The sequence below is a fragment of the Pelophylax lessonae genome (genome assembly GCF_965119305.1).
Source record: "Pelophylax lessonae genome assembly, chromosome: 5".
NCBI lineage: Eukaryota > Metazoa > Chordata > Amphibia > Anura > Ranidae > Pelophylax > Pelophylax lessonae.
In genome coordinates, this window is record NC_138772.1 from 483240263 (window position 1) to 483264424 (window position 24162).

Here is a 24162-nt window from a genome sequence, read left to right on the forward strand (position 1 = left end):
CCCTCAGAGTACCTGCTTCTCAATCCCCACAGAGAGAGAGAGGGACCCTCAAGGCTCACCACCCGATGCAGAGAAGTTTCCAACCAACTGCAGTCAGCGTCTGTCTTTTACAGACTGGAAAGAGCTGTGTTAGTTTTCCCGGGTAGAAGGACGTGGCTCCGCCCCCTGTGTATGCCTTCCGGCGTTCCCAGCTCTCCACGAGGTAGCTGGGCTCATCAAACATGGCCGCCCCCATACAGGAGACAATAGACTCCAAAAACATGGCGGCCGGCGTGACCTGAGGACATTCATGCACCCGGTCTACGGCAAAATGGCGGCGGACTGCCGAAATCGTTTTTCCCAGCACATCCACCTGCATCTCTGCTAAATGGCGGTTTATCGATCTGCAGGAGGTACACTACAATTAAGGTAGGATTATACCTCCTATGTCTGCTGTAATACTACAGTCTGCTGGGTAGAGTGTTAGCTCTCAAACCAAGTCCACTTCCCACCAAACACATGCTGTATTTACAAGGGGGACTTTTAGTGTCAGACAGATACTGACCATGTATGGAGGGGCCCATAATTCATACTTCCCTTATAACGAGGAAAAAAGGGAACGTTTACTCACCATACCGAACCAACAGGCACCCTCTCTTCACAATACCCTCTCCACCGGGGTGGGGGGTTGTGGACCACTCCGGACGCCTCGACTCTCTGGTTCCTGGCGTCCAAGCGAGACTTTTAACTCGCAAGGTCAGTCCCTCCAATGGGACTCCGTCGCGGCCGACCCAGCGCGGAGCTCTGGTCTGCACGCGCTTGTAGGCAGAAACCGGGGTGACCACTGGATCTCAACATCCAGCCCGTCGCCCGGCCCCGCATACTTACTTGAATGTGTCGCGGCCGACCAAGCGCAATGCAATGGTCTGCGCGCGCTCGTAGGCCGGCTGGGGTGACCACTGGTGTCGCCCAGTCCGGCGTATTTGCTTGAAGATCTCACAGGAAAAAACACTGGAGAAAAAACTACCTAAAAAAATTTTTTTCTAAAAAAAATCTTGCCAGGACCAGAGATCCCAGCAAGGAACTTAGGTCCTTACTCCTGACTAGACAGAAAAAAACTGATGCCTTGTAGCAGAGAGAGGGAGGATATACCCTCTGGGACTGCCCCTAGGGTGGAGCCAGAACGTTTTTTCTTTTCTGCCTAGTCCTACTCCTGCGGAGACAACATAACCCAGTTCTTGTGAATCAAGAAGACTACGTCTGTCAATGAGCGACAGAGAAAACTGCAATTTTTATCCTGGGACTCCATTGCTCAAATAAAAAATGTTTTGTGTGATGTTCCTTTAAGACCGCGAAAAATGCGGTCCCACTGCTATTACTGAAGATTCACAATCCCTGATCATTATGCAATAATAGCAGAGCAGAAGAGGAACAAACCCACAGGGAAACCCAGAAACATTACCAGACCACAGAGAAGCATCTAGCCTGATCAGTGTAAAAACAAAAATAACACTGCCTGCACAGGAAGAGGAAGAAGCTCTGCCTCTATTATTACAAGGCATGCCGCATGCCTGTCCATCCCCGGGACCTCAAGAAAATGGCCGCTCATATATCCTCAATGGGGAAGTATGGAAAATGGCTGCCCATGCAAACTAATGGGAACACAGAGATCATGAACCACAGCAAAATGGCAGCCCCCACGGCGTGCCATGGGGTCTCCAGAACAATGGGCATCTAAAAGGTCCCTAGCTAGGGACCCACCCAGGACAATCCACCCCCTCAAATAAGCACCATTAGGCCACATTATTACTGTCCCCCTCCCCCAAGGTAAAACCTGCTAGGGGTAGGGGATTGCCAAGGGGTACACCAGATAAGTCCTCGGGGTGCCAGGGAACTGAGGGAGCCCCTAGGTTTCAACCAATCCAGGGAGGGGCCCGAGACCGCCCCGTGACCGCCAAGGGTGTTTGGGGGGGGACAATTTTATTCACCATACCACAGTATCAGGAGGGCGCCACTCAGAAACAGATCACCTCACAACCCGGGATGGGGGTGCTGTCAGCCAAGGGGAAGCTGCGACTCAGAGCGTTCCAGCGAGACTGTCCACTCGCAGGCTCATCCCCATCCATTGGCACTCTGTCGTGGTGAGGCCTAGTTCTTGACTATAACCTGCTCACGCTCGCTGGCCAGGCTGGGAGACCTTAAGGAACTAGATTATCCAGTGTGAAACCGCAGGTGGCTGTTGCTTGTAGTTCCTCTGGATCTTGGTCCTCAGGAAGTAACCAGTTAAAAAATAAAAAATTACAAACTTTCCCTGTTACAGCTAAGACCGAAGTCCCAGCAGGGAGCTAGGTCCTATTCCTAACACTAGGTAGAACAAACTGTTTGTTGATTGCAGAGTCTGAGGGGTTATGCCTGCAAGGACAGCCTGCATAGGCATGGTTACGTTTTTTTTCCTATCTAGTGCCTATTCATAGGAGGAGGAGCATAACCCTAGGAGTCATGAAGATAAGGAGCTGCGTCTGTCGATGAACAATAGAGAAATATTGTTTTGTTGTTTTTTTTTTTTTTTTCAAAATTGTCAGCCTTTTTTTTTTTTTTTTTCTTTTTGTTTAAAGCACAAAAAAAAAATAAAAAATATAGAGGTGAATAAATACCAACAAAAGAGAGCTCTATTCGTGGGGAAAAAAGGCCATACGTTTTATTTGGGTAGAATGTCGCAGGTGCACACAATTGTCAGTTAAAATAACACAGTGCCATACTGCAAAAAATGGGCTGGTCATTTAGGGGGGAAATTCTTCTGGAGGGCAAGTGCTTAAAAAAAAAAAAAAAGAGTACCAGGTTTTGTTTATTGCAATGTATAGTGTTAAGGGGTGCTTAAAAATATTATAAAATGTCTTAAAATTACATTATACACATTAGAGCTTATATGAGGTTTTAGGGATTGGGTTTATTCCCATGTAATGAAACACAAATTCACAAAATCCACCATTCTGTAAGAAGATGAAAGTGAACCTGAAGCCCTCAGAATACAATCAGCCATACAGACTGCTAACATTCGCTTAGAGGTAAGCTGAAACATGAGAAATAATTCATAGTGCTCAGCACTCACTAGAACCCAACTCTGTCCTTGCTGTCACTCTCATCAGAGTACAATGTGCATCACTGAATAACAATAAGTCCCCTAAATCTTTAGCACTTCCTCTTCTCTGATTGCAGAACTCTAAAAAAAATTATTTGCTTGATTGATTTAGGTGTGGAGGTTTCAAAGCCAGATATTTCAACACACAAGTTTTGTCATGAATAATTTTTCTTCTGAGTAAAGAAATGAAAGCGCTAAACGAGCTTAGCGTTATCATGTGGTTAGATGCATTTTAGCCGCGTCTGGCATTTTTCTGCCAAAACTCTCCTCTTCTGAATGCAGAAGAATTGTGTGTTTTGCTGTCTCTAAAACGCAGCTGCTCCTAAACTCTGGTAAAAGTCTATTTGTGCATGCACACATTGAGCTTGTTTTCCTAAAACTGGAGAGTGCAAACTCTGGTGCAGCTCTGCTTAGAAACCAATCAGCTTCCAGGTTTTTAGTCAAATCTTAGCTAAACAAGCTGAAGTTACAAGCAGATTGGCTACCATGGACAGCTGCATTTGATTTTGCACTCTCCAGTTTTAGGATCATTTCACACTATCCGCCTTGCGATGAGCTACGCTCTCTGCTCAGCAGGGATCGATCCGCCGATCCCCGCTGAGCAGGCGGATGACAGCTCCATCTCCGCACTATGTGCGGAGAGGGAGGTGTCAGAGCCCTGCTGCTCTCTATGGGGAATCGGATGAGAGCGGACCACCTGTCCGTTATCATCCCCTGGACGGATGGAGAAAATGGATTTTTGTAAGATCTTACCGTAAAATCCTTTTCTCTGTCGCTCATTGACAGACGTAGTCTAATTGATTCTCAAGAGCTGGGACATCCAGAAGCAGTGCCACAAATGAGGGGTGGGATTGACAAAATCAAATCCAATCTAGAAGGCCCAACCGGTGCCAAACTAGAAGTTTTAAAGGCTCATTATAAACAAAGAATGAGACTAAAGAAAAATTTTCCAACGGAAAAAAACCCTCGAGGTAGACCGCTGGTCTCCTCAAATTGCGGCCTGCAAAACCTTGCGGCCAAACGAGGCATCAGACGATGCCATTACATCAACTTTATAATGTTTAGTAAAGGTATGCACCGACGACCAGGTAGCCGCCTTGCACACCTGGACCACTGACGCCTGATGGCGAAAGGCCCATGACGCACTAAGTGCCCGAGTGGAGTGCGCCTTAACAGGGAACGGGGGCTCCCGACCCTTAATAGAATAAGCCTGTACTACCGTCTGTCTGATCCATCTGGAAATGGTCGCGGCAGATGCAGGCAACCCCTTTTTGGGTCCATCTGGGATCACAAAAAGTGAATCCGTCTTGCGAAACGAGTCTGTCGTTTTCAAGTATACCCTGATCGCCCGGACCACATCCAAGGAGTGTAAAGCAAACTCCCGAGGATGACTGGGCTTAGGACACAGGGAAGGTAATACAATTTCTTCATTCAGATGAAATTCTGAAACCACTTTTGGTAGGAAGGATGGATTCGGACGAAGAACCACCTTATCTCTATGAACCACCAGATATGGTGAACGACAAGATAATGCGGCCAGTTCTGACACCCTGCGTGCAGAAGTAATAGCCACCAAGAAGGCCACCTTCTGGGACAACGTAGGTAGAGGAATCTCCCTAATATCTTCAAAGGGAGGTTTCTGAAGTACCGACAACACTAAATTAAGATCCCAGGGGGGTAACGGCGCGTGCACTGGCGGAGCCAGATGTCGCACCCCCTGGATGAAATTCCGCACCAAGGAATGAGTAGCCAAAGGCTTCTGAAAGAAGATAGCTAACGCTGAGACCTGACCCTTGATAGTACTCAAGGCCAGTTTCTGCTCAACCCCTTGTTGCAGAAAAGCTAATATTCGACTAATCGAATAAGACCGAGGACGGAACCCCAACGGTTCACACCATGCCATGTAGGACTTCCATGTGCGATGATAAATCTTTCTGGAAGTCGCTTTCCTTGCTTCAACTAGAGTAGGAATAACTGAAGCTGACAAACCTTTGTCCTTCAGCACCTGGGTCTCAATAGCCAGGCCGTTAAAGCCAGCGATCGTAAAGCAGGATGGAAGATCGGTCCCTGAGACAGTAGGTCCTCCCTGAGAGGAAGTCTCCACGGGACATCCGCCACCAGTCTGACCACGTCGGCGTACCAAGCTCGACGAGGCCAGTCCGGAGCTACCAGAATTACTGGAATTCCTTCCTCCTCTATCCTGCGAAGAAGTCTTGGCAGTAACGCGAGAGGAGGGAAGGCATATATTAGCTGGTATTGCCCCCACGGGGCGATCAGTGCGTCTGCGGTTTCTGCTAGAGGATCGCGGGAGCGAGCCACGAATCTCTGAACTTTCCTGTTGAATCGTGATGCCAACAGATCCACATCCGGGGTGCCCCACCGTAGGCACAACTGGTGGAAAACGTCTGGATGGAGGGACCATTCCCCCTGATCCAGAGTCTGACGGCTGAGATAATCTGCCTGCCAATTCTCCACCCCCGGAATGAACACCGCAGAGATTGCTGGAACAAATCGTTCCGCCCAGCGAAGAATGCAAGCCACTTCTTTGGCCGCTCGGACACTCTTGGTGCCCCCCTGGTGATTGACATAAGCCACGGCCGTGGCATTGTCCGACTGGATCCGAACCGGGCTGCCCTGGAGCTGCTCGGTCCAGTGAATCAGACAAAGTCTGATCGCTCTCAGTTCCAATACATTTATCGGTAACCTGGATTCTTCCGGGGACCAAAGTCCCTGGACAGATAACTGACCGAGAATTCCTCCCCATCCGGATAGACTGGCATCCGTGGTCACTATCGTCCAATATATTGGCAGAAATGACTTTCCCTGGCTGAGCATTGGAGACCGAAGCCACCAGACCAGAGACTCTCTGGTCTGTTTGCTCAATCGGATCTGATTGTCCAGGGATTCCGGATTCCGATTCCATCTGAGAAGAATCTCTTGCTGAAGAATTCGGGTATGGGACTGGGCAAATGGGACTGCTTCGAACGAAGCCACCATCAACCCCAGAACCCTCATGCAAGTCCGAAGGGAAGACCAGCTGTTGGACAGTAACAACTGGACTGCTGATTGAATCTTTCGGAGTTTCCCTACTGGAAGAAAAACTCTTGTCCTGACTGTGTCTAAAATTAGACCCAGATATTCGAGCCTCTGGGTGGGAACCAGAAATGACTTTTGCTGGTTCACCAGCCACCCGAATTCCTGTAAAGAAATCATAGTAATTTCTATGTTTTGTAGCAAGGTCTGAGGAGACTCTGCATGAAGCAGAAGATCGTCTAGGTAACCAAGAATCGATATGCCTCTTTGGCGCAGAAGTGCCAACATTGGGGCCAACACCTTTGTGAAGACCCGCGGAGCCGTGGCGAGACCGAAAGGTAACGCCACAAACTGATAGTGGTTCTCTTCTACGGAAAAGCGTAGAAACCGCTGATGTCCTGCGAAAATGGGAATGTGAAGATAGGCGTCCTTGATGTCTATGGACGCTAGGACATCCCCTGGATGCAGGAAGGCTGCTACTGTGCGAATGGACTCCATTCTGAATCTTCTTATGTTGACAAAAGAATTGAGTGCTCTTAAGTCCAGAATTGGACGCACTTTGCCCTCTTTCCTGGGTATTGTAAATAGGTTCGAATAAAACCCTTGAAACCGTTCTGTCCAAGGAACGTGGACTACCACTCCTTGTTGTAGTAAATCTGTGACTGCTCTCCGCAGATCTTCTCAACGATCTGAGGATAGTCGGATATTGGAAGGGAAGAATCGCGCCGGTGGGAGAGATCGAAACTCGATCTTGTACCCTGACCTTATGACTTCGCAAACCCATTTGTCCGGGATTCTGGAAAGCCATGGATCCGGGAACCGGCGAAGACGTCCCCCCACCCCAGTTATGGGTGGGGGCGCACCTTCAGGCTTTGGACGGTTTATCTTCAGGTCTGGAGGGGGCGGGCTTTTGCTTGCCCGACCAACGACCCCTGACGCCCCCTGCAGGAGCTTTGGAGGACTTAGTTTTTTCACCCGCGGGACGAAAAAACCTCTTGTGAGCAGAAAAAGAAGGCCCTCGTCTTTGACGAGTTCCTCTACCTTTAAAATTTTGCGGTAAAAAGGTGCTCTTTCCACCCGTGAGATCCTTAATGATCTCATCTAAGTTGGCTCCAAATAGACGCTCTCCTGAAAAGGGGATATTAGCCAATGCTTTTTTGGAACCTTGGTCGGCTAACCAACCTTTTAGCCACAGTGTACGCCAGAGAACCACTGCTGAGACTGATGCTCGCGCCAATAATGGAGTGGCGTCTAACGCCGCATCACACACAAACTGTAACCCCTGTATCATTTGTTCCAACAAATCTGATACCGCCTGAGGGACCTCTTCTAAGTCCCGGCGTAACCACTTGGTCCATTCAGTTACAGCCTGCGAAACCAGACCAATAGCTATTATAGGTCTGAAAGCTGATCCAATCAAGGAAAACATGGTGCGAGACATAGCTTCTATCTTGCGATCCACTGGATCTTTAAAAGACGGAGCGTCTTCTAAAGGAATAACCCTGGCTTTATTCAATCTAGCAATTGGTGAATCCACCACAGGTGGTTCTGTCCATTTCTTAATGAGGGTTTCCTCAAACGGATAACGCCTGTCAATGCGTTTAGAAATAGTAAAAGTGCGTTTTGGCAGACGCCATTCTTCTTCGATTGGATTGCCAAAACATTTGGGCAATGGAAAAACCTTCGCCACTTTGATGCGTTTTTTAGTCCCAAAAGGGATTTCAGTTTCAGCTATTTCTGATGGAATACCCTGTAACCTTAAGGTCTCTTGAACAGATACAATGAGTGCGTTTACCAACGCTTCCTCTCGGGCTATGGCGGATGCCGAAACATCCTCCTCACTGTCTGAAGAGACAGGACCCGAGACACCAATCCCAGATGAAGTACCTGCAACTGCAGAAATGGGCTCAGAGTCTGAATCCGAGGTTTCAGATAATATGGGGTTAGGCGGGGGTCGCTTTCTCGCGCCCTGTCCCTGACAAGCCACTTCCACCCGAGACACAAAAGTTTCCATAATAGCTGACAATGATTCAATCGTCAGTGGGGTGCTGGAGGATCCCGCAGACCCCTCGAGGGGATCCGGAGGAGATACATGAGTGGCAGGGTCCATGTTAATTCAGGACACTTTTGCCAGCAAAACAAAAAAACTTTTTTTTTTTTTTTTTTTGTGTGTCTCCCCCTAGCGCAATAGCGCCCCTCAGAGTACCTGCTTCTCGATCCCACAGAGAGAGAGAGGGACCCCCAAGGCTCACCAACCGATGCAGTGCAGCTTCCAACCCACTGCAGTCAGCGTCTGTCTTACACAGACTGGAAGGAGCTGTTTGCTTTTTCCCGGGTAGAAGGACGTGGCTCCGCCCCCTGTGTACGCCTTCCGGCGTTCCCAGCTCTCCACGAGGTAGCTGGGCTCACAAAACATGGCCGCCCCCATAGAGGAGACATAAGACTCCAAAAACATGGCGGCCGGTGTGACCTGAGGACATACATGCACTAGGTCTACAGCAAAATGGCGGCGGACCGCCGAAATCCTTTTCCCAGCACATCCACCTGCATCTCTGCTAAGAGGCGATATATGGATCTACAGGAGATACACTACAAATAAGGTAGGATAATACCTCCTATGTCTGCTGTAATGTTACAGTCTGCTGGGTAGAGTGTTAGCTCTTAAACCAAGTCCACTTCCCACAAACACATGCTGTATTACAAGGGGGACTTGTAAGTATCAGATATATACTGACCATATATGGAGGGGCCCATAATACATACTGCCTCATAACGAGGAAAAAAGGGAACGTTTACTCACCATACCGAACCGACAGGCACCCTCTCTTCACAATACCCTCTCCACCGGGGTGGGGGTTTGTGGACCACTCCGGACGTCTCGACTCTCTGGTTCCTGGCGTCCAAGCGAGACTTTTAACTCGCAAGGTCAGTCCCTCCACTGGGACTCCGTCGCGGCCGACCCAGCGCGGAGCTCTGGTCTGCACGCGCTCGTAGGCAGAAACCGGGGTGACCACTGGATCTCAACATCCAGCCCGTCGCCCGGCCCCGCATACTTACTTGAATGTGTCGCGGCCGACCAAGCGCAATGCCATGGTCTGCGCGCGCTCGTAGGCCGGCTGGGGTGACCACAAGTATCGCCCAGTCCGGCATTTTGCTTGAAGATCTCACAGGAAAAAACACTGGAGAAAAACTACCTAAAAAAATGTCTTTTTCTTAAAGAAAAAAAAAAAAAAGTCTTGCCAGGACCAAAAAGATCCCAGCAAGGAACTTAGGTCCTTACTCCTGACTAGACAGAAAAAAACTGATTCCCTGTAGCAGAGAGAGGGAGGATATACCCTCAGGGACTGCCCCTAAGGTGGAGCCAGAACGTTTTGTCTTTCTGCCTAGTCCTACTCCTGCGGAGACAACATAACCCAGCTCTTGAGAATCAAGAAGACTACGTCTGTCAATGAGCGATAGAGAAATAGGGTTTCCATCCGTCCGGATTTCACAGATAGGATCGGATGCGGATGGCAGCACGTGTCAGCGGACATGTCACAGCTGACATCCGCTGCCCCATAGGGATGCATTGAGGATCCGATCAGATCCGCCTAAAAAACTGACAGGCGCATCTGATCGGATCGTTCGTGTGAAAGGAGCCTTAGTAAATCAACCCTATAGGCTTTTATTGAGTTGTGTTCAGGGGCTTTGGCAAAAATGCCAAAAGCTCCAAGGCTCTTTAGGAGCAACAGTGTGCATGAGCCCTTAGCACCTAGAAACCCTTAGAACTGCACACTACTTTCTAGATAGCAGCACTGCTTCTGTTGCTGAAACCATCCCACCATGTGCTGCAATGTCTAGGAGGGGGAAGCACGTGAGAAAAAATGATAGAGGATTTGGCTCAGTCAAGGAAGGTAAAGAGTAAGTGGACCTGCTACTTATTTAGACCGTCATACTGGGGTCTTTAATTATACGTCCACACATTACGAACAGCGAGGCTCAGGATATGGAAGGACTCCGGATCAAGCTTGTCTTCTGCAAGAAAGGTCAAAATTTGCATATATTCCTCTGTCTTCTTAATGAATATACTAATCCTTCAATGTTGTTGCATTTGATCATTCTATATGCACTGGCCAGATTTAAAACAAATGTACTTTACATTCTGCCATTCCTTGCATATATTTGTAAATAGCCACACTGTCATATCAAGGCACCTCTGCTAAGTGAGGTCCCCATCTCTAAAGTACCCGAGTCCCAAATTATGGGACTCTGTATATATTGATGCACAGAGAGGTGGCTCGCCTCAAGCCACAGACACACACTGGAAGTCTTCAGCTGCCATGCAAAAGTCAGGGCTTCTGGTGTGTTGCTGTACTTTTAAGGAAGAAAGGGTTGCCTTAGGGTGAGTCTGCTCTCCGTTTGTGCATTGCTATATACTTTATGTACCGTTGTGAGAACACAGATAGCCAAGAGTTTGGCACTGCCATGATGCAGCAGTTTAGATTCCACGTGTGTTTAAAAATGTATTTAACTAAAATGTCTGCTTTTACCGGAGTAGTAGGTTAGTTAGGTTGTTTTCCAGTCTAGCTTTTTTTTTTTTTTTTTTTTTTAATTTTTTATTTGAAGAATACAAAAACAGGCAACAAGCAAATATGCAGATACATGAAACAACAGGTTTGTCATTACAACACAAAAGTGCGGGGAGCCAAAAGCGGACAGTAAGAAAAAATATAAAAAGGTGAGCCGCTGCTTTAAATTACAATTGTGGAGAGAACGCGCTATTCCCAGGGCCTCCGTGTAAGGGAGGCAAACATACCTTGCGAAGGTTGTCTCCAAAGTCAAACTAGCAAACCAACTAGTGAAGGAGAACAGAGGAACAGACCTCCAAGTGGGAAGAAGCCTGAGTGCATCCTGAGATTTTGTTTCATTTTTTGTTAACCAGAGTGAAAAAAGGAAAGATGCTATAGGAAAGATAGAAGGAAGGATTGGAAAAAGGGAAAGGCAAGGGGGAAGGAGTGCATATCCCCCCATGCCAACCAGGACGGGATGAGAGGGATTCTCGAAAGGATCGGACTGGCCAGAAGGGCGCCCAAAATGGGCTGCAAAAGTTGCTACAACCCAAGCGGCACCAACCCCCTAAGGAGGGTCAGAGTATGGCAGGTACTCGGAGACACAAAATAGGTTCCAATGTATCCACCTAGTCCTGTGAGCCTCTCTTGTCCCCCGAAGCTCGGATGTAAGCTCCTCCATGTGCTCGAGTTCGTTCACCCTGGCAAGCCATTGCGAAACTGGGGGCCAGATTGTTGTTTCCAGATAGCTGGAATGCAGGCACGGGCAGCACTTAAGAGGTACTTGAGTAGGGATTTGCGGTATCTCTTCTTCGACATAGGCGTGAGGTTAAGCAGCACCGCCTTAGGATCCCCCTGCAAAGCCACATCCGTGAATCTCTGTGAACCTCTGGATGAACTGAAGCATTGGGTCCCAAAAGGAGGCAAGGACAGGACATTCCCAGAAAATGTGTAAGAGAGTGCCCTCGGAGGAATGACACCTCCAGCACTCCAGTCTAGCTTTAAAATGTGGTACAGAACTTGTGTTTTGTTGGCCTTTTCTTCATATCACAGAGTGTTTACTGCAGCATACCTTTTACAAGTAAACATTTTTACTCTTAGGCCCCTTTCACATAGGGCAGACTCAGTTTTGATCAGCGGGGGATCCGTCCCCTGATCCCTTACTGATCAGAGCAGAGCGGGCAGATGACAGGTTCGTGTACGCTGACTTTATGCAGTTTATGCAGAGCGGACACAGACAGAGACGCTCTGTTTTATGGGTGGTCCGGTGTCCATTTACACTCGAATGTCCTCTGATGCGCTCTGCCTAGACGGACGACGGATCCCCAACAGTTTTTTTCTTTTAGAGGACTGTATGGGATCGGAGGTAGGCGGGTGTAAACGGACACAATTCTGTTTACACCCGTCATTCTATAGAAATGAATGGACGGTCTGGTCAGGTCAGATCCTCCTGAAAAACTGACAGGTGGACCTGATCTGACCCTTCGTGTGGAAGAGGCCTTATAGAAAGCAGATAGACACTACAAGTTCGTCATTGCGGCCTGCTAATGATGAACGACTGCAAACAAAGAAAATCAATTCATAAAACTAAAATGCATGCATCATTTCCTGTAAGAATCCTTATTTACAGTAAATATTGAAATTTGCTGTAAATAATTATCATTATGGCAAAAAAAAGGCTTGAGTTATAGCTTTGAACATTGATTTTAGGAACTGAGAGCAGAAGACCAAAAAATGATGCATGTGGCAATTAGATGATTAATATAAGCTTTTCATAATGCTCATGCTCATAGAACACCTCACTGGACTCATATCGATCGGTTTTGTGACTTGTACATGCTGAACAAGCAAATTAGACTGAAGAACCTTCAATTTCAAACTGCTTTGAAATCTTTGTTTGAGATTATGTTGGTATAACTTTTAAATTCTCGCCATGTATAACAAAACCTACTCTTCATGGTGCCATCCTCCTCTTCCTCTTCCTCCTCTTCATCACTGTTTATGACCATGGTCCCCAAATCAGATTCCAGCATGGTGCTATTGTGTTCAATCATGGTCTGAGCTCCTTCGCTCATGGTGCTAGCCGCTCTCATGGTCCCCGCACTCTCAGAACTGGTCTTGACCATTGTGTGAGAGTCCAGCTCGTCCTCCTCCTAGAAACAAAGACGACAGGAGCACAAAGAGTTACTAAAGTCCAATTCCATGATTAGCCTTCATGGAAACACTTTGAAATATTATACCCCAAGAATAAAGATCAGTTTATATAAATTTATTTCCCCCGAAACCACATCACAAAAACCTCAAACTGACATAAATACTAAACGTCCCAGGCTGGAAAACAATGAACTTTAACCGCACATTTTATTAGTTTGACTACTTTTCTGGGTCATAATTTACAATTAAAGTGCAGCTAAGACAGTAGGGTTGGGGAGGAACAACAGGAGGTACCTTTGTGCTGCAAACATGAAGTGTGATGTCAATTTATAGACGCTGCCATAATTTTACTGCTCTCTCATCCCCAGAAAAAACAAGCAAGTCATTTTTAGTAACAGAAAGATCTGCTCAGCAGATGCTGGGGGAATTGTTGAAAAGAACAGATTCCAGCTTTGGATACAACAGCATTTCCAATCAGTGGCAGTAATGTTCCTGGAATGCACAGCCGAACTGATGATAATCCAGTGTATGATTCATAAACCCCATATGGAGCACAAATATTTGAAAACAAAAAGGAAAAAGACATCGCTTCTCCCACACTTTGTTTTATGTATAAGGGACTATGGACTCATCCACATTTTCAGTTATGACACGTACAGTAGTATCCACATGCGCAAAATACAGCAAACAACAGCTAGGGCTCAGTCCAGGAAATATACAAATCAAACAGCGTTCACCAAATATTCTGGACATTTTGGATGCCTTACATTTGATTCACTGCATGTAAAAACAAAAATAAAAATGAAGTACAATACCCTAAGGGCCCTTTCACATGGGCGATCCGATCAGATCCGCCTGTCAGTTTTTTAGGCGGATCTGATCAGATCCTCCATGCAGCTCTATGGGGCAGCGGATGTCAGCGGAGACACCTCCGCTGACACCCGCTGCCATCCGTATCCGATCCTGTCCGTGAAATCTGGACGGATGGAAACCCTATTTTTCCATCCGTTCAGGGATCAAATGAGAGCGGACAGGCGGTCCGCTCTCATCCAATCCCCCATAGAGAGCAGCGGGGGCTGTGACATCTCCCTCTCCCCACTGCAAGCGGAGACGAAGCTGTCATCCGCCGGCTCAGCGGGGATCGGCGGATCGATCCCTGCTGAGCAGCATGGATCCGCCTACGGAGGCGGACCGTGTGAAAGAGCCCTAAGCCTGGGCTCAAACCTGAGTGTTTCGTGCACATGCTCAAAGGCACCCATAAAACGTATGTCGTAAGTGATGCCATTCATTGTCAACAGCACCCCAAATGCAGCAAGCAGATGCACCAACCTAAATGCCCAACAAGCTACATGAGCTGCTTTGGCGCATTTGAAGCGAGTGGCGCAGCCCATTAAAATGAAACGAATGGGCTGCCCGATGCATGCTGCGCAAAAAAGTGCATTTACAAAATGCTAGCTGTGAACCCAGCCTTAAAGAGGAGCTCCAGTCTCCCCAAATAAATAAATGTCAGCAGCTACAAATACTGTAGTTGCTGACTTTTATTATAAGGACACTCCCCTGTCCCAGAATGTCCTCACCTGAGCCGATTCTTCAATCAGCTTTGGGTCCAGGTGCAAGAATCTTCATTAAGGCTGGCCATACATGTACAATTTTCTGTTAGATTTACCACAAACCACATGATGTGAGGTCAAACCCAAACAACACTTTCACTTGTATCCATTTAGGCAGGCCTTTGTACTACCTAGTTGAAGGTAAATTTCAAGAAAATTGTACAGAAAATTGTACAGAAAATTGTACAGAAAATTGTATAATGTATGGCCAGCCTTAAGGAAACTGGCAGTGAAGCCTTGAGGGCTTTACAGCCAGCTTCCAACTGTGCAATGCACAATTAGTCCCGCAGTCTTCTGGGAACTGTGATGTGTCCCAGAAGGATACGGGGAAAGGGGATGAACTGTCAAAATCAGGTTCCCTCCCCGCCCCCAAAAAAGAAAATGTGCCAAATCTAAAGGAGGAGGAAGAGTGGAACCTCCCTCTTATGTGAAGTTCTGCTTTAAACTTTTCATATACATGATTCAGTCCACCAGGAATCACAAATACAATCAAATTTTAACTAGCCACAAGAATTCAGTTGATTATCTAAAAATGGGCTTTTAATGATCAAATGGTGCTTGCAAATTTGTATTTTTCTATTGGTACAAATCTTTCTGTCTAAATACAGTTTGAAAGACAGCTTCAGTTTTAAAATAGTTAAAGTGGTTGTAAACCCTTACATGTACCCAGTAAAGTGACTGGCCACAGGTGATACTAAGAGATGAAACAAATCCTCCTACATGAGTTGTATCTGTTTATCTGCAGTCTTCTCTAAATCCGTTCAAAGTGCAGACTTTATAAAGCTTGTCAGAGTGTTCAGAAAAAGGGGGCAGAGACCTGAAATTACACTCTGCAGAGCTCAGTGACATGAAGAGGGAGGCCACGCCTCCTAAACGCATCATCATAGCAACGAACTGGGACATGTTGTTGCTTCTTCCTTCCTTTTTGCCTTAATCGCCCTGCGAGTACCGGTCTTCTGGCCGGGTTTTAGGCACGCATGCGTGGTAGTGACCGTGCAGGCCGGGCCAGGCGCAGGCGCATTGGCCGGAGACGCCGGGAGCATAGTGAGCGGACCGCTTGGCTACCAGATCATTGGGGGGACCATCACACAAGGCTACAGGAGCAGTGATCGAGCTCCCTGTTACACTTGAAGAGGCCATATAGGACAGGAGTTTGTGTACATGCCCAGAATCGTCTGCCAATATGTGAGTGTATCTGCTTTCACAATTGATGTCTTTTAATAAAACTGTATTACACTAGGTCGGCTGTGTGCTTTTGTCTCCTTTGTCTATCTTGCAGAGCTCAGTGAGAAAAGGTCTGAGAGTTGATTGGAGGGAAGGAGCATTCCCCCACAATGTTCATCCTAGGTCACCTTTTTTCTCTTGGAGTCAGGAAAACTTGTCAGAAGTGATTCATGCCAATAGCAGAGAAATAAAGCAGCAGACAGAAATTACACTTAGTGCTGTGGATTGAGACAAGTACACACTATAGAGGGATATGCTTTGTTCATATTTCATGTCTGAGGTTTAAAACTACTTTAAGGCCTTCTTACTTGTTGAGCTTGTGGAGTCAAGGCTTCGATAAAGAATGGTATTAAAAACTTGATCATACAAAATGTGCTTGCTTAAAAACAGAACTCCCATCAAAACATTATTTTTAATTTTTTTTTATAGAATTGGGAAATGCCAAAACCAAGAGAAGCTGTAAAGCATGCCGGAAATCCTGGAAGTTGTGAAAAGAGAAGGCCGGCAGACAGGCAGAACTTACTACATGAAAAGAGATTTTGTCAGGTAAACATATATTGGATTGCCAAAAATAACTATCATTTATACTGTTATTACAGTGCTGATATTCTAAAATGAAAATGAGGGGACCATAGATTTCCTTTAGGTTGCTGTCCAATGTTTTGAAAGTAAAAGTGGTGACCGCACACCCTTTCCTTGTCAGCACCTGTGGGTACTTGGCTGGTGATAAAAAAGAGCTACCAATTTGCCCTCTTTCACCATTGAATTAAATGAAGACCTAAACATTGCCATGGATATTCTGTCACATTTTCATTATAGTTGCTACTGTGCTTTGTTGAAATATTTAAAAAGTATTAAAATCCAAGAACAAAAATAACATATATTGCAGTTTACTAGTCCTTAGATGTTGTCTTAACATGAAGTGTATTAGGAGTACAGGACATCTCCCCCTTGCCTGATCTCCATAACATGGGGGAGAGTGGTTCTATATTCTGTATTTGAATGAATTGGGTACAATGCTAACAAATAGCCATGCAGCAGAGGAAGGGAGCACAGGGTGTTTTCACTTTACAGGATTTCTAGCAGGATCAACATTTTTTTTTTTGCGCTTATTGAACAATTTCACTTTAACCACCGGAGGATTTTGCTGTCTTACGTCTGGGCCACTTTTTGCGATTCGGCACTGTGTGACTTTAACTGACAATTGCGGGGTCATGCCAAGCCGTACCCAAATGAAATTTATGTCCTTTTTTTTCCTCACAAACAGAGCTTTCTTTTGGTGGTATTTGATCACCTGTGCAATTTTTACTTTTTGTGCTATAAACAAAAGAGCGACAATTTTGAAAAAATAACAATATTTTTCACATTTTTTTATATGGAATTCCCCCCCCCCCCCAAAAAAAAAATGTAAAAATCAACATTTTTTGATCATTTTAGGCCAATTTGTTTTCTGCTACATATTTTTGGTAAAAAAAAAAAAAAAAAAAAAATCGCAATAAGCGTATTTTGATTGGTTTGCGCAAAAGTTATTGCGTTTACTAACTAAGGGAAAGATTTCTGTCATTTTTGGTGTTTTTTTTTTTTTAACGAGTAATGGCGGTGATCTGCGATTTCTTTCCGGGACTGCGACATTGCGGCGGACAGATCGGACCCTTGACTGACATTTTTGACACTTTTGGGGGTACCAGTGACATTACTGCAGTAATCAGTGCTATAAATATGCACTGTTACTGTAAAAATGACACTGGCAGGGAAGGGGTTAATTTTATTGGAGAGGGAGGGGTTAATGTATGCTTGGTGCTTACTGACGTGTGGGGGGAGGTGACTGAGTGACACAAGGACAGATCGCATGTTCAGCTATGCTGAACCCTGCAATCTGACCCTGCCTGTCACTTAGGAGATCCGCCCGCTCTGTTTACACAAGCGGGCGGATCTCCAGACTCGATTCCCCAACGATCGGGGAAGAGCAGCGGCCTCCTCTTACAAATCAATGAGAGGAGGCGGGGCAGAGGCGGGGCAGAGAACAGCCTTAATACATTCATACAATGCAATTCAATGAGAGGAGGCGGGGCGGAGGCGGGGCAGAGAACAGCCTTAATACATTCATACAATGAAACTCAATCAGAGGAGGCGGGGCGGAGGCGGGGCGGAGGCGGGACAGGCACGGCTCAGTACAGATACAGCTACTGCGAGATTTCTGGAATAGAATACATCCCAGCAGACACTGCGGATCGCCGAATGACGTCATCGCCGATCGGACCAGGAAGTGAGGAGAGGAGGAATAAAGCCAAAATTAAGGTATTTACTAGCAAAAAAAAAAAAAGTTTCCATTGGTAAAAGCCATTTTAAAGGGGATTACATAGATCTAAAGTTCCGAAAATGGGTGGAACTCCACTTTAATGCATCCTCAGCATTAGGGTAAATAATTTTCTGCGTGCAGCTCCCCCCTCATACTTACCTGAGCCCAATCTCGATGCAGCAATGTGCCCAAGAGCAGCAGTTCTTTCAGCTCTTTCCCTGCTCATAGCCTCATAGACAGCAGCGAAGCCATTGGCCCCCCCGCTGCTGTGAATCACAGCCATCGTGGGGAGAACGGGGCTTACCTGCACTCTATGCGTCAAAGGACACAGAGAATGGCTCGGGAGCGAGCATGCACGAGTGCCCCTATAGCGAGTGGATGGCTATGGTGGGCACTTAACAGGGGGGAGGAGCCAGGAGTGTCGGCAAGAGACCCGAGGAGGATCAGGGCTGCTCTGTGCAAAGCTATTGCACAGAGCAGGTAAGTATGACTTTATTTTTTAAAAAACAAATTTGGGTTTACAATCACTTTAAATTGCATGTTTAAAAGGCCAAAAGGGAGCAAAAATAGAAGTTCATTCCAGAGAAGCTGCATTAATTTGTTTCTTTTAGGTCTGGAGTTCACCTTTCCTATGCCTCATGCACAGTAAACACAAGCTTATAAACAACTAGTTTGCAGGGAATACATTATTTACCATCTTTGAAATACATTTTTAAAAGGTAAATGTGTAATAGCAAAGATCGGTAAGTTAAATAACACATTTTCCAAAATTTCAATAGAGTTCTTAAAGATCGCCATTTCCCTCCAGCAATCTGCATACTATAATAATAGTGGTAGTAAAACTTGACATACCGCCTATGACACAACAATTTCTTGAGAGGGATTAGGCTGCAGTAATAAGTACAACATGTAATATTTCATTTGTTGTACAGGGCAAACATAACTTCTTAGCAGTATATATTTCAATAACAGTTATATGAAAGGACAGCCAGCAATTAACAATGGCTTAAACAGTAAAGTGAGCTTGAATTCTCCTCTTATCTGCATTGTTTCACAATAGAGGATGCAGCCCAACTGGCAGAATGCTGCTGCTCGTCAGATGGTCCCAATTAGCTAAACTCGATGACCGTTTGTGATATCCTAATTACTTTTACAGCATGTTCCTGCCTGTCCATGAGCTCTGATTCTCTTCCATGTCATGGAAACAGAATGCTATCAGAGTAGAAACAGAGGAGGCAGATGGAAGAAAACTTTTTAGAAAAGTGACTTCCAACAGAGCACAATCAAATAAATTGTGTTATCTAACTACGCAGGAAACATCTACATTGGTGGTGGCATGACCTGTGGATCAGACCACCAAAAACCAAATTCAGCCTTACATTGTATTTCAGACACTAGACATTTAACACCTGTACATCTGTGTTCTTGGAGAGAAAAAAATATGCTGCATAATAAATTGGTAGCAAAGGTAGTTACAGCCAAAGACCATTATGAAGGCCCTTGGGTATTCTGTAATGCTTATGTTGCTATGACTATTTTAGTGATGTTTATAGCATAAGTATGGAATAACATTTTAAGACGATGTATTGTTTAGAAGCTAAGATTCCTCCACTGATAAGCTAACGAACCTGTTGGACTGGTTCATGAAGCTCAGAACAGGAAATGATGCTAGGACGTAGGGGGAAGGGAAAAGGACTTGAACAAACCATGGGCTCAAGACAAAGCAGCAGTACTGGTTGTTTGTGCTAGAGACAAAAAGGAAGCTTTGCAGGACTCTGAGAAGCAAGAGGCATTCTGGAGGATCCTGGAAGAAGACTCCATCACCAGGAAGTACCATGTTAAGAATCAGTTTGATTTTTGGTGTATTTCGATCACATACATTGTACATGCTTATTTGCCAGGAAGGATAGATAGCTTGTTCATGTTAAAGGGAGCTTTTTCAATACTTGGTATGCCATGACTTTTTTTCCCTAAAATTGTAAGCATTGTGATGCATTTTGTTTGGTAAAACATCAATACAAAACGGAGAGTTTGTTACTTCCTTTGTTTTACCGCGAAGACCCTTAAAGGACACAAAGCAAAACCATGCTGAAGACTATTAACCACTTCACTACTGCCATACATTTATGAACAGCAGAATGGTGGACTGTTATTTCTCTTGTTCAATTTATAAACAGCACTGGAGAAAGCACTGTCAGGCAGTCGTTGCCATCGTTAATGGCTGTGAACTGAGCCAATTTCTAGATGGTTCAGCTGACAGACACAAATTACAGAGCTGATTCAAGCGGCTCTGTACCAAGTGACTTCTGTGATAAGGAATCACAGCACTCACAATAGTAAACAAATTACAATGTTGATCCCTCCCCTTTGCTCTTACAATAAAGGAAAGAGGAAATAGTAGTATAAATGGGGAAGCGGATGAATGGGTCAGCAGCAACAGGTGATTTATGGTGAGGGATTTTCACTGACTGTAAAACCGTTTCCTCTTCATCTGATCTCCAGCCTGCCTCTACATGTGACATGTATATGAACCCCTTCACCTTTCTTAGCCTGCATGTGCATACACTAACCCCCTCTTCTCCATCTTGCCTCTGTATATGACCACTACATTCATTTATCTAGTGCACCATTTCCAAAACTCCATGTTTTTGCCACCTCAATACCACATTTTTATTTTTATCTTTAAAGTGTAAATGAGATCAATTTGGGGTGTTTACTTTCCCAAATAGTCTCTTTTTTTTTTTTTTTTTTTTGGGGGGGGGGGTGTAGCTACCCTAGCATACATATTTGATTGATATGTTTTATAACAGAAAGGGAACCATGCTTTTTTTTTTTTTCAAATTGTTTGGTCTTTTTTTTTTTCTTTTTAGGCCTCATGCACACAGGACATAAAATGTTTAGCTTTCACAGGCATTTCAATTTTTTTTTTTTTTTTTTTTTTTAGCCTGTAAATGCACCTCTGTTAGACTACATAGCCATACACATATAAGCGTTTGCAGACTGAAAAAAAAAAAACACCACTAGTGGTTCCAGGAGAGCGTGTAAATGCTAGGCACATTCACCACTTGAGGGTTCATTCATTCCAATAGCCAGAATACGTTAATATTCTGGACAATGAAATCAATAAATACGTAAACGTGCCTAAAAGTGCTTTTAGCCACTTCCATACCGCTGGATGTCATTTGACGTCCTGGGCTTTGTGTGGGGATATCTGAATGATAGGTGCAGCTGCAGGCATCAATCAGATATAATTTTTTTATAGCTGCTGATTTTCTTCACCTTAAGAAAAATCATGGCAGCTGTTTAGCCACTTGATTGTGCTTACCGGCGTTGGAAGGGGACGTCCTCCCCCTCCTGCCTCCCTCTGGTGCTTCTACCGGCCTGCCCGTGTGATCGGCAAGCTGGAGAATGAATCTGCCGGCGCGGGAAGTACACCATAGACTCTACTGAATACTGAGAAACAGATGGTCCCTGGCAGTCTCTATGACGTCATGACAGGCCTAGCAGCTGTAAATACTGCCGTATTCACGGCTGGATAGTCGAGATTTTTTTTTTTTTTTACCTCTGGCTTTCCAGCTTGTAGGAGAGATCTTAGGTCTTATTGACCCCAGATCTCTCCATAAAGGGGATCTGTCATGCACTATTCCACTTACAAGAGATGTTTACATCAATGATCAAGGGATGCTTACAGTGATCAAAAAAAATTAGGGGAAAGTGTAAAAAAAAAAAAAAAATAGACAAAAACAAATTTAAAGTGCCCCGTCACTGCATGCAGAAGTGAACGCAAACATAGGTCGCGCCCACATATGTAAACGGCATTCAATCCACATATGTGAGGTATGGCCACAAACGTTAGAACGAGAGCAACAATTCTAGCCCAGCAGCTCCTCTAACTCTAAACAGGTACCCTGTAAAAAATTTGAAAGCACTGCCTATGGAGAATTTTAAGTACCGAAGTTTGGAGCCATTCCAAGAGTGTGTGCAATTTTAAGCATGACACGTTAGGTATCTATTTACTCGGTGTAACATCACCTTTCACATAATGCAAAAAAATTGGGCTTACTGTAGTGTTTTTTTTTTTTTTTTTTAATCTATGGAACTTTTTTTCTTATTTTTTTTTTTATAAATGCGACTGAAAAATTTCTGCGAAAATACCGTGTGAGATAAAAAGTTGCAATGACCATCATTTTATTCCCTAGGGTCTCGGCTAAAAAAAACATATAATGTAAGAGGATTCTGAGTAATTTTCTAGGAATAAAAATGATGATTTTTACATGTAGGAGCAGAGTGCCAGAATTGGCCCAGTATGGAAGTGGTTAAGCTGTTTTTTCCTGCCAGGAGCAAAGGCGTCCAGGAGAAGAAAAAAAAATCCCTTATAGTAAAATTTACAGATCGCCATTTCCCTTATAGTAAAATTTAAAACAAAAATGTTATTTAATACCATCATAAGAAAGATTTGTCTCAAGATAAACAAAATGATATTAAAATAAAATAGGTAGAGTGTTGCATGGCCAAATTGTCAGTCAAACTATCACAGCACTGAAAACTGAAAGATGGGTATCACAGGCTCACAAGCTGAAAAAAAAAAAAAGATATCTGGACGATGCCTCATCTGAGTATGAAATATCAAGCAACTTGACATGCTGACAATTCTTGAAAAACTTTCAAACTCACCCAAGTGAATTCTCCAGTTCATCTAAAGAACAGATGGAGTAATAAAGACACTTGGAACAGAGGTGAAACATTTTCAAGAATAAGCTTAAAGTCCAGTTGTGTTTAATTTACGGTCACTAATGGTTATAGCAAATCTTGGAGCAAAACCTGTCAACTATACAGGATGATTATTGTTTAAAAAAAAAATAAATAAAAAAAATGTATTGATTACCCAAGATTTATCAACAATTTAAGGTACACCGGTAACATTTTTTTTAGCTGATAGATTTGAGAGTTACATAGTTGGTAAGGCTGAAAAAAAAGACACCAGTCCATCCAGTTTAACCTGTGGTGTGTGAGTGTGTTTATATCCCTGTATGTTGTGATCGTTAGGGTGCCCATCTAATAGTTTTTTGAAACTATTGATGCTCCCTGCTGATACTACTGCTTGTGGAAGAGAATTCCACATCCTTACCACTATGACAGTAAAGAACCCTCTACATAGTTTAACCAGTTCTGGTTTTACCCCCTTAATGACCAGGCCATTTTTTGCGATACAGCACTGCGTTATTTTAACTGACAATTGCGTGGTCGTGCGACGCTATACCCAAATAAAATGTATGTCCTTTTTTTCCCCACAAATAGAGCTTACTTTTGGTTGTATTTGATAGCCTCTGCGATTTTTATTTTTGCACTATAAACAAAAAAAGAGCGACAATTTTGAAAAAAAAAAAAAAATGTTTACTTTCTGCTATAAAACACAGTCAATATAAAAATGTAAAAAAAAAAAAACGTATTTTTTCATCAAGTTAGGCGAATATGTATTCTGTCACATTTTTGGTATAAAAAAAAATCCCAAAAAGTGTATAATAATTGGTTTGCGCAAAAGTTTTAGCGTCTACAAACGATGCAATATATTTATAGCATTTTTATTTTTTTACTAGTAATGGCGGCAATCAGCGTTTTTTAGCAGGGCTGCGACATTGCAGCAGACAAATGGAACATCTGACACTATTGACACTTTGAGGACCAGTGACATTATTACAGTCACTACACTGTCACTGCACTAATGACACTGGCAGGGAAGGGGTTAACATCAGGGGAGATCAAAGGGATAAGTGTGTCTCTAGGGGGTGCTTATTAACTGTGAGGGGGTCACTCTGACTGGAGGAACACAAGATCTCGGTCTTCCTCCCTCTAAGGATTGCGATCTGCCTTGTTTACATATGAAGATCGCCGTTCTGCCTCTCGGGAATGATCGCGGGTGGCTGGCGAATATCAGGTTCGCGGGACCCATTGATTGACATCCCCGATAGTGAATCTAGTGGCTATCAAATTAAACTACGTACAGGTACATCGTTCTGCGCACTAGAGCCACACTGCCACAGTATATAAACTGCAGTAAGTGGTTAGGGTTAAACAGCTACTCTTTCGATTTCAGTGAATGGCCACGTGCCTTTTTTAATTCCCTTTCCTGAAAAGTGTTTTCCCAATGCTAGAATCACCAGTATTTATACATTGCTA

General features: G+C 44.6%; 1 protein-coding gene across 1 annotated transcript in view; it reads right to left on the bottom strand.

Moving 5' to 3' along the window:
- The window catches only part of STK3 (serine/threonine kinase 3), a 450433-nt gene that overhangs the window by 160985 nt on the left and 265286 nt on the right, over nucleotides 1-24162 (bottom strand). Inside the window, exon 9 of the mRNA XM_082257854.1 lies at nucleotides 12650-12851. Within this exon, the coding sequence (XP_082113980.1) occupies nucleotides 12650-12851 (202 nt within the window). The remainder of the gene's footprint in view (nucleotides 1-12649; nucleotides 12852-24162) is intronic.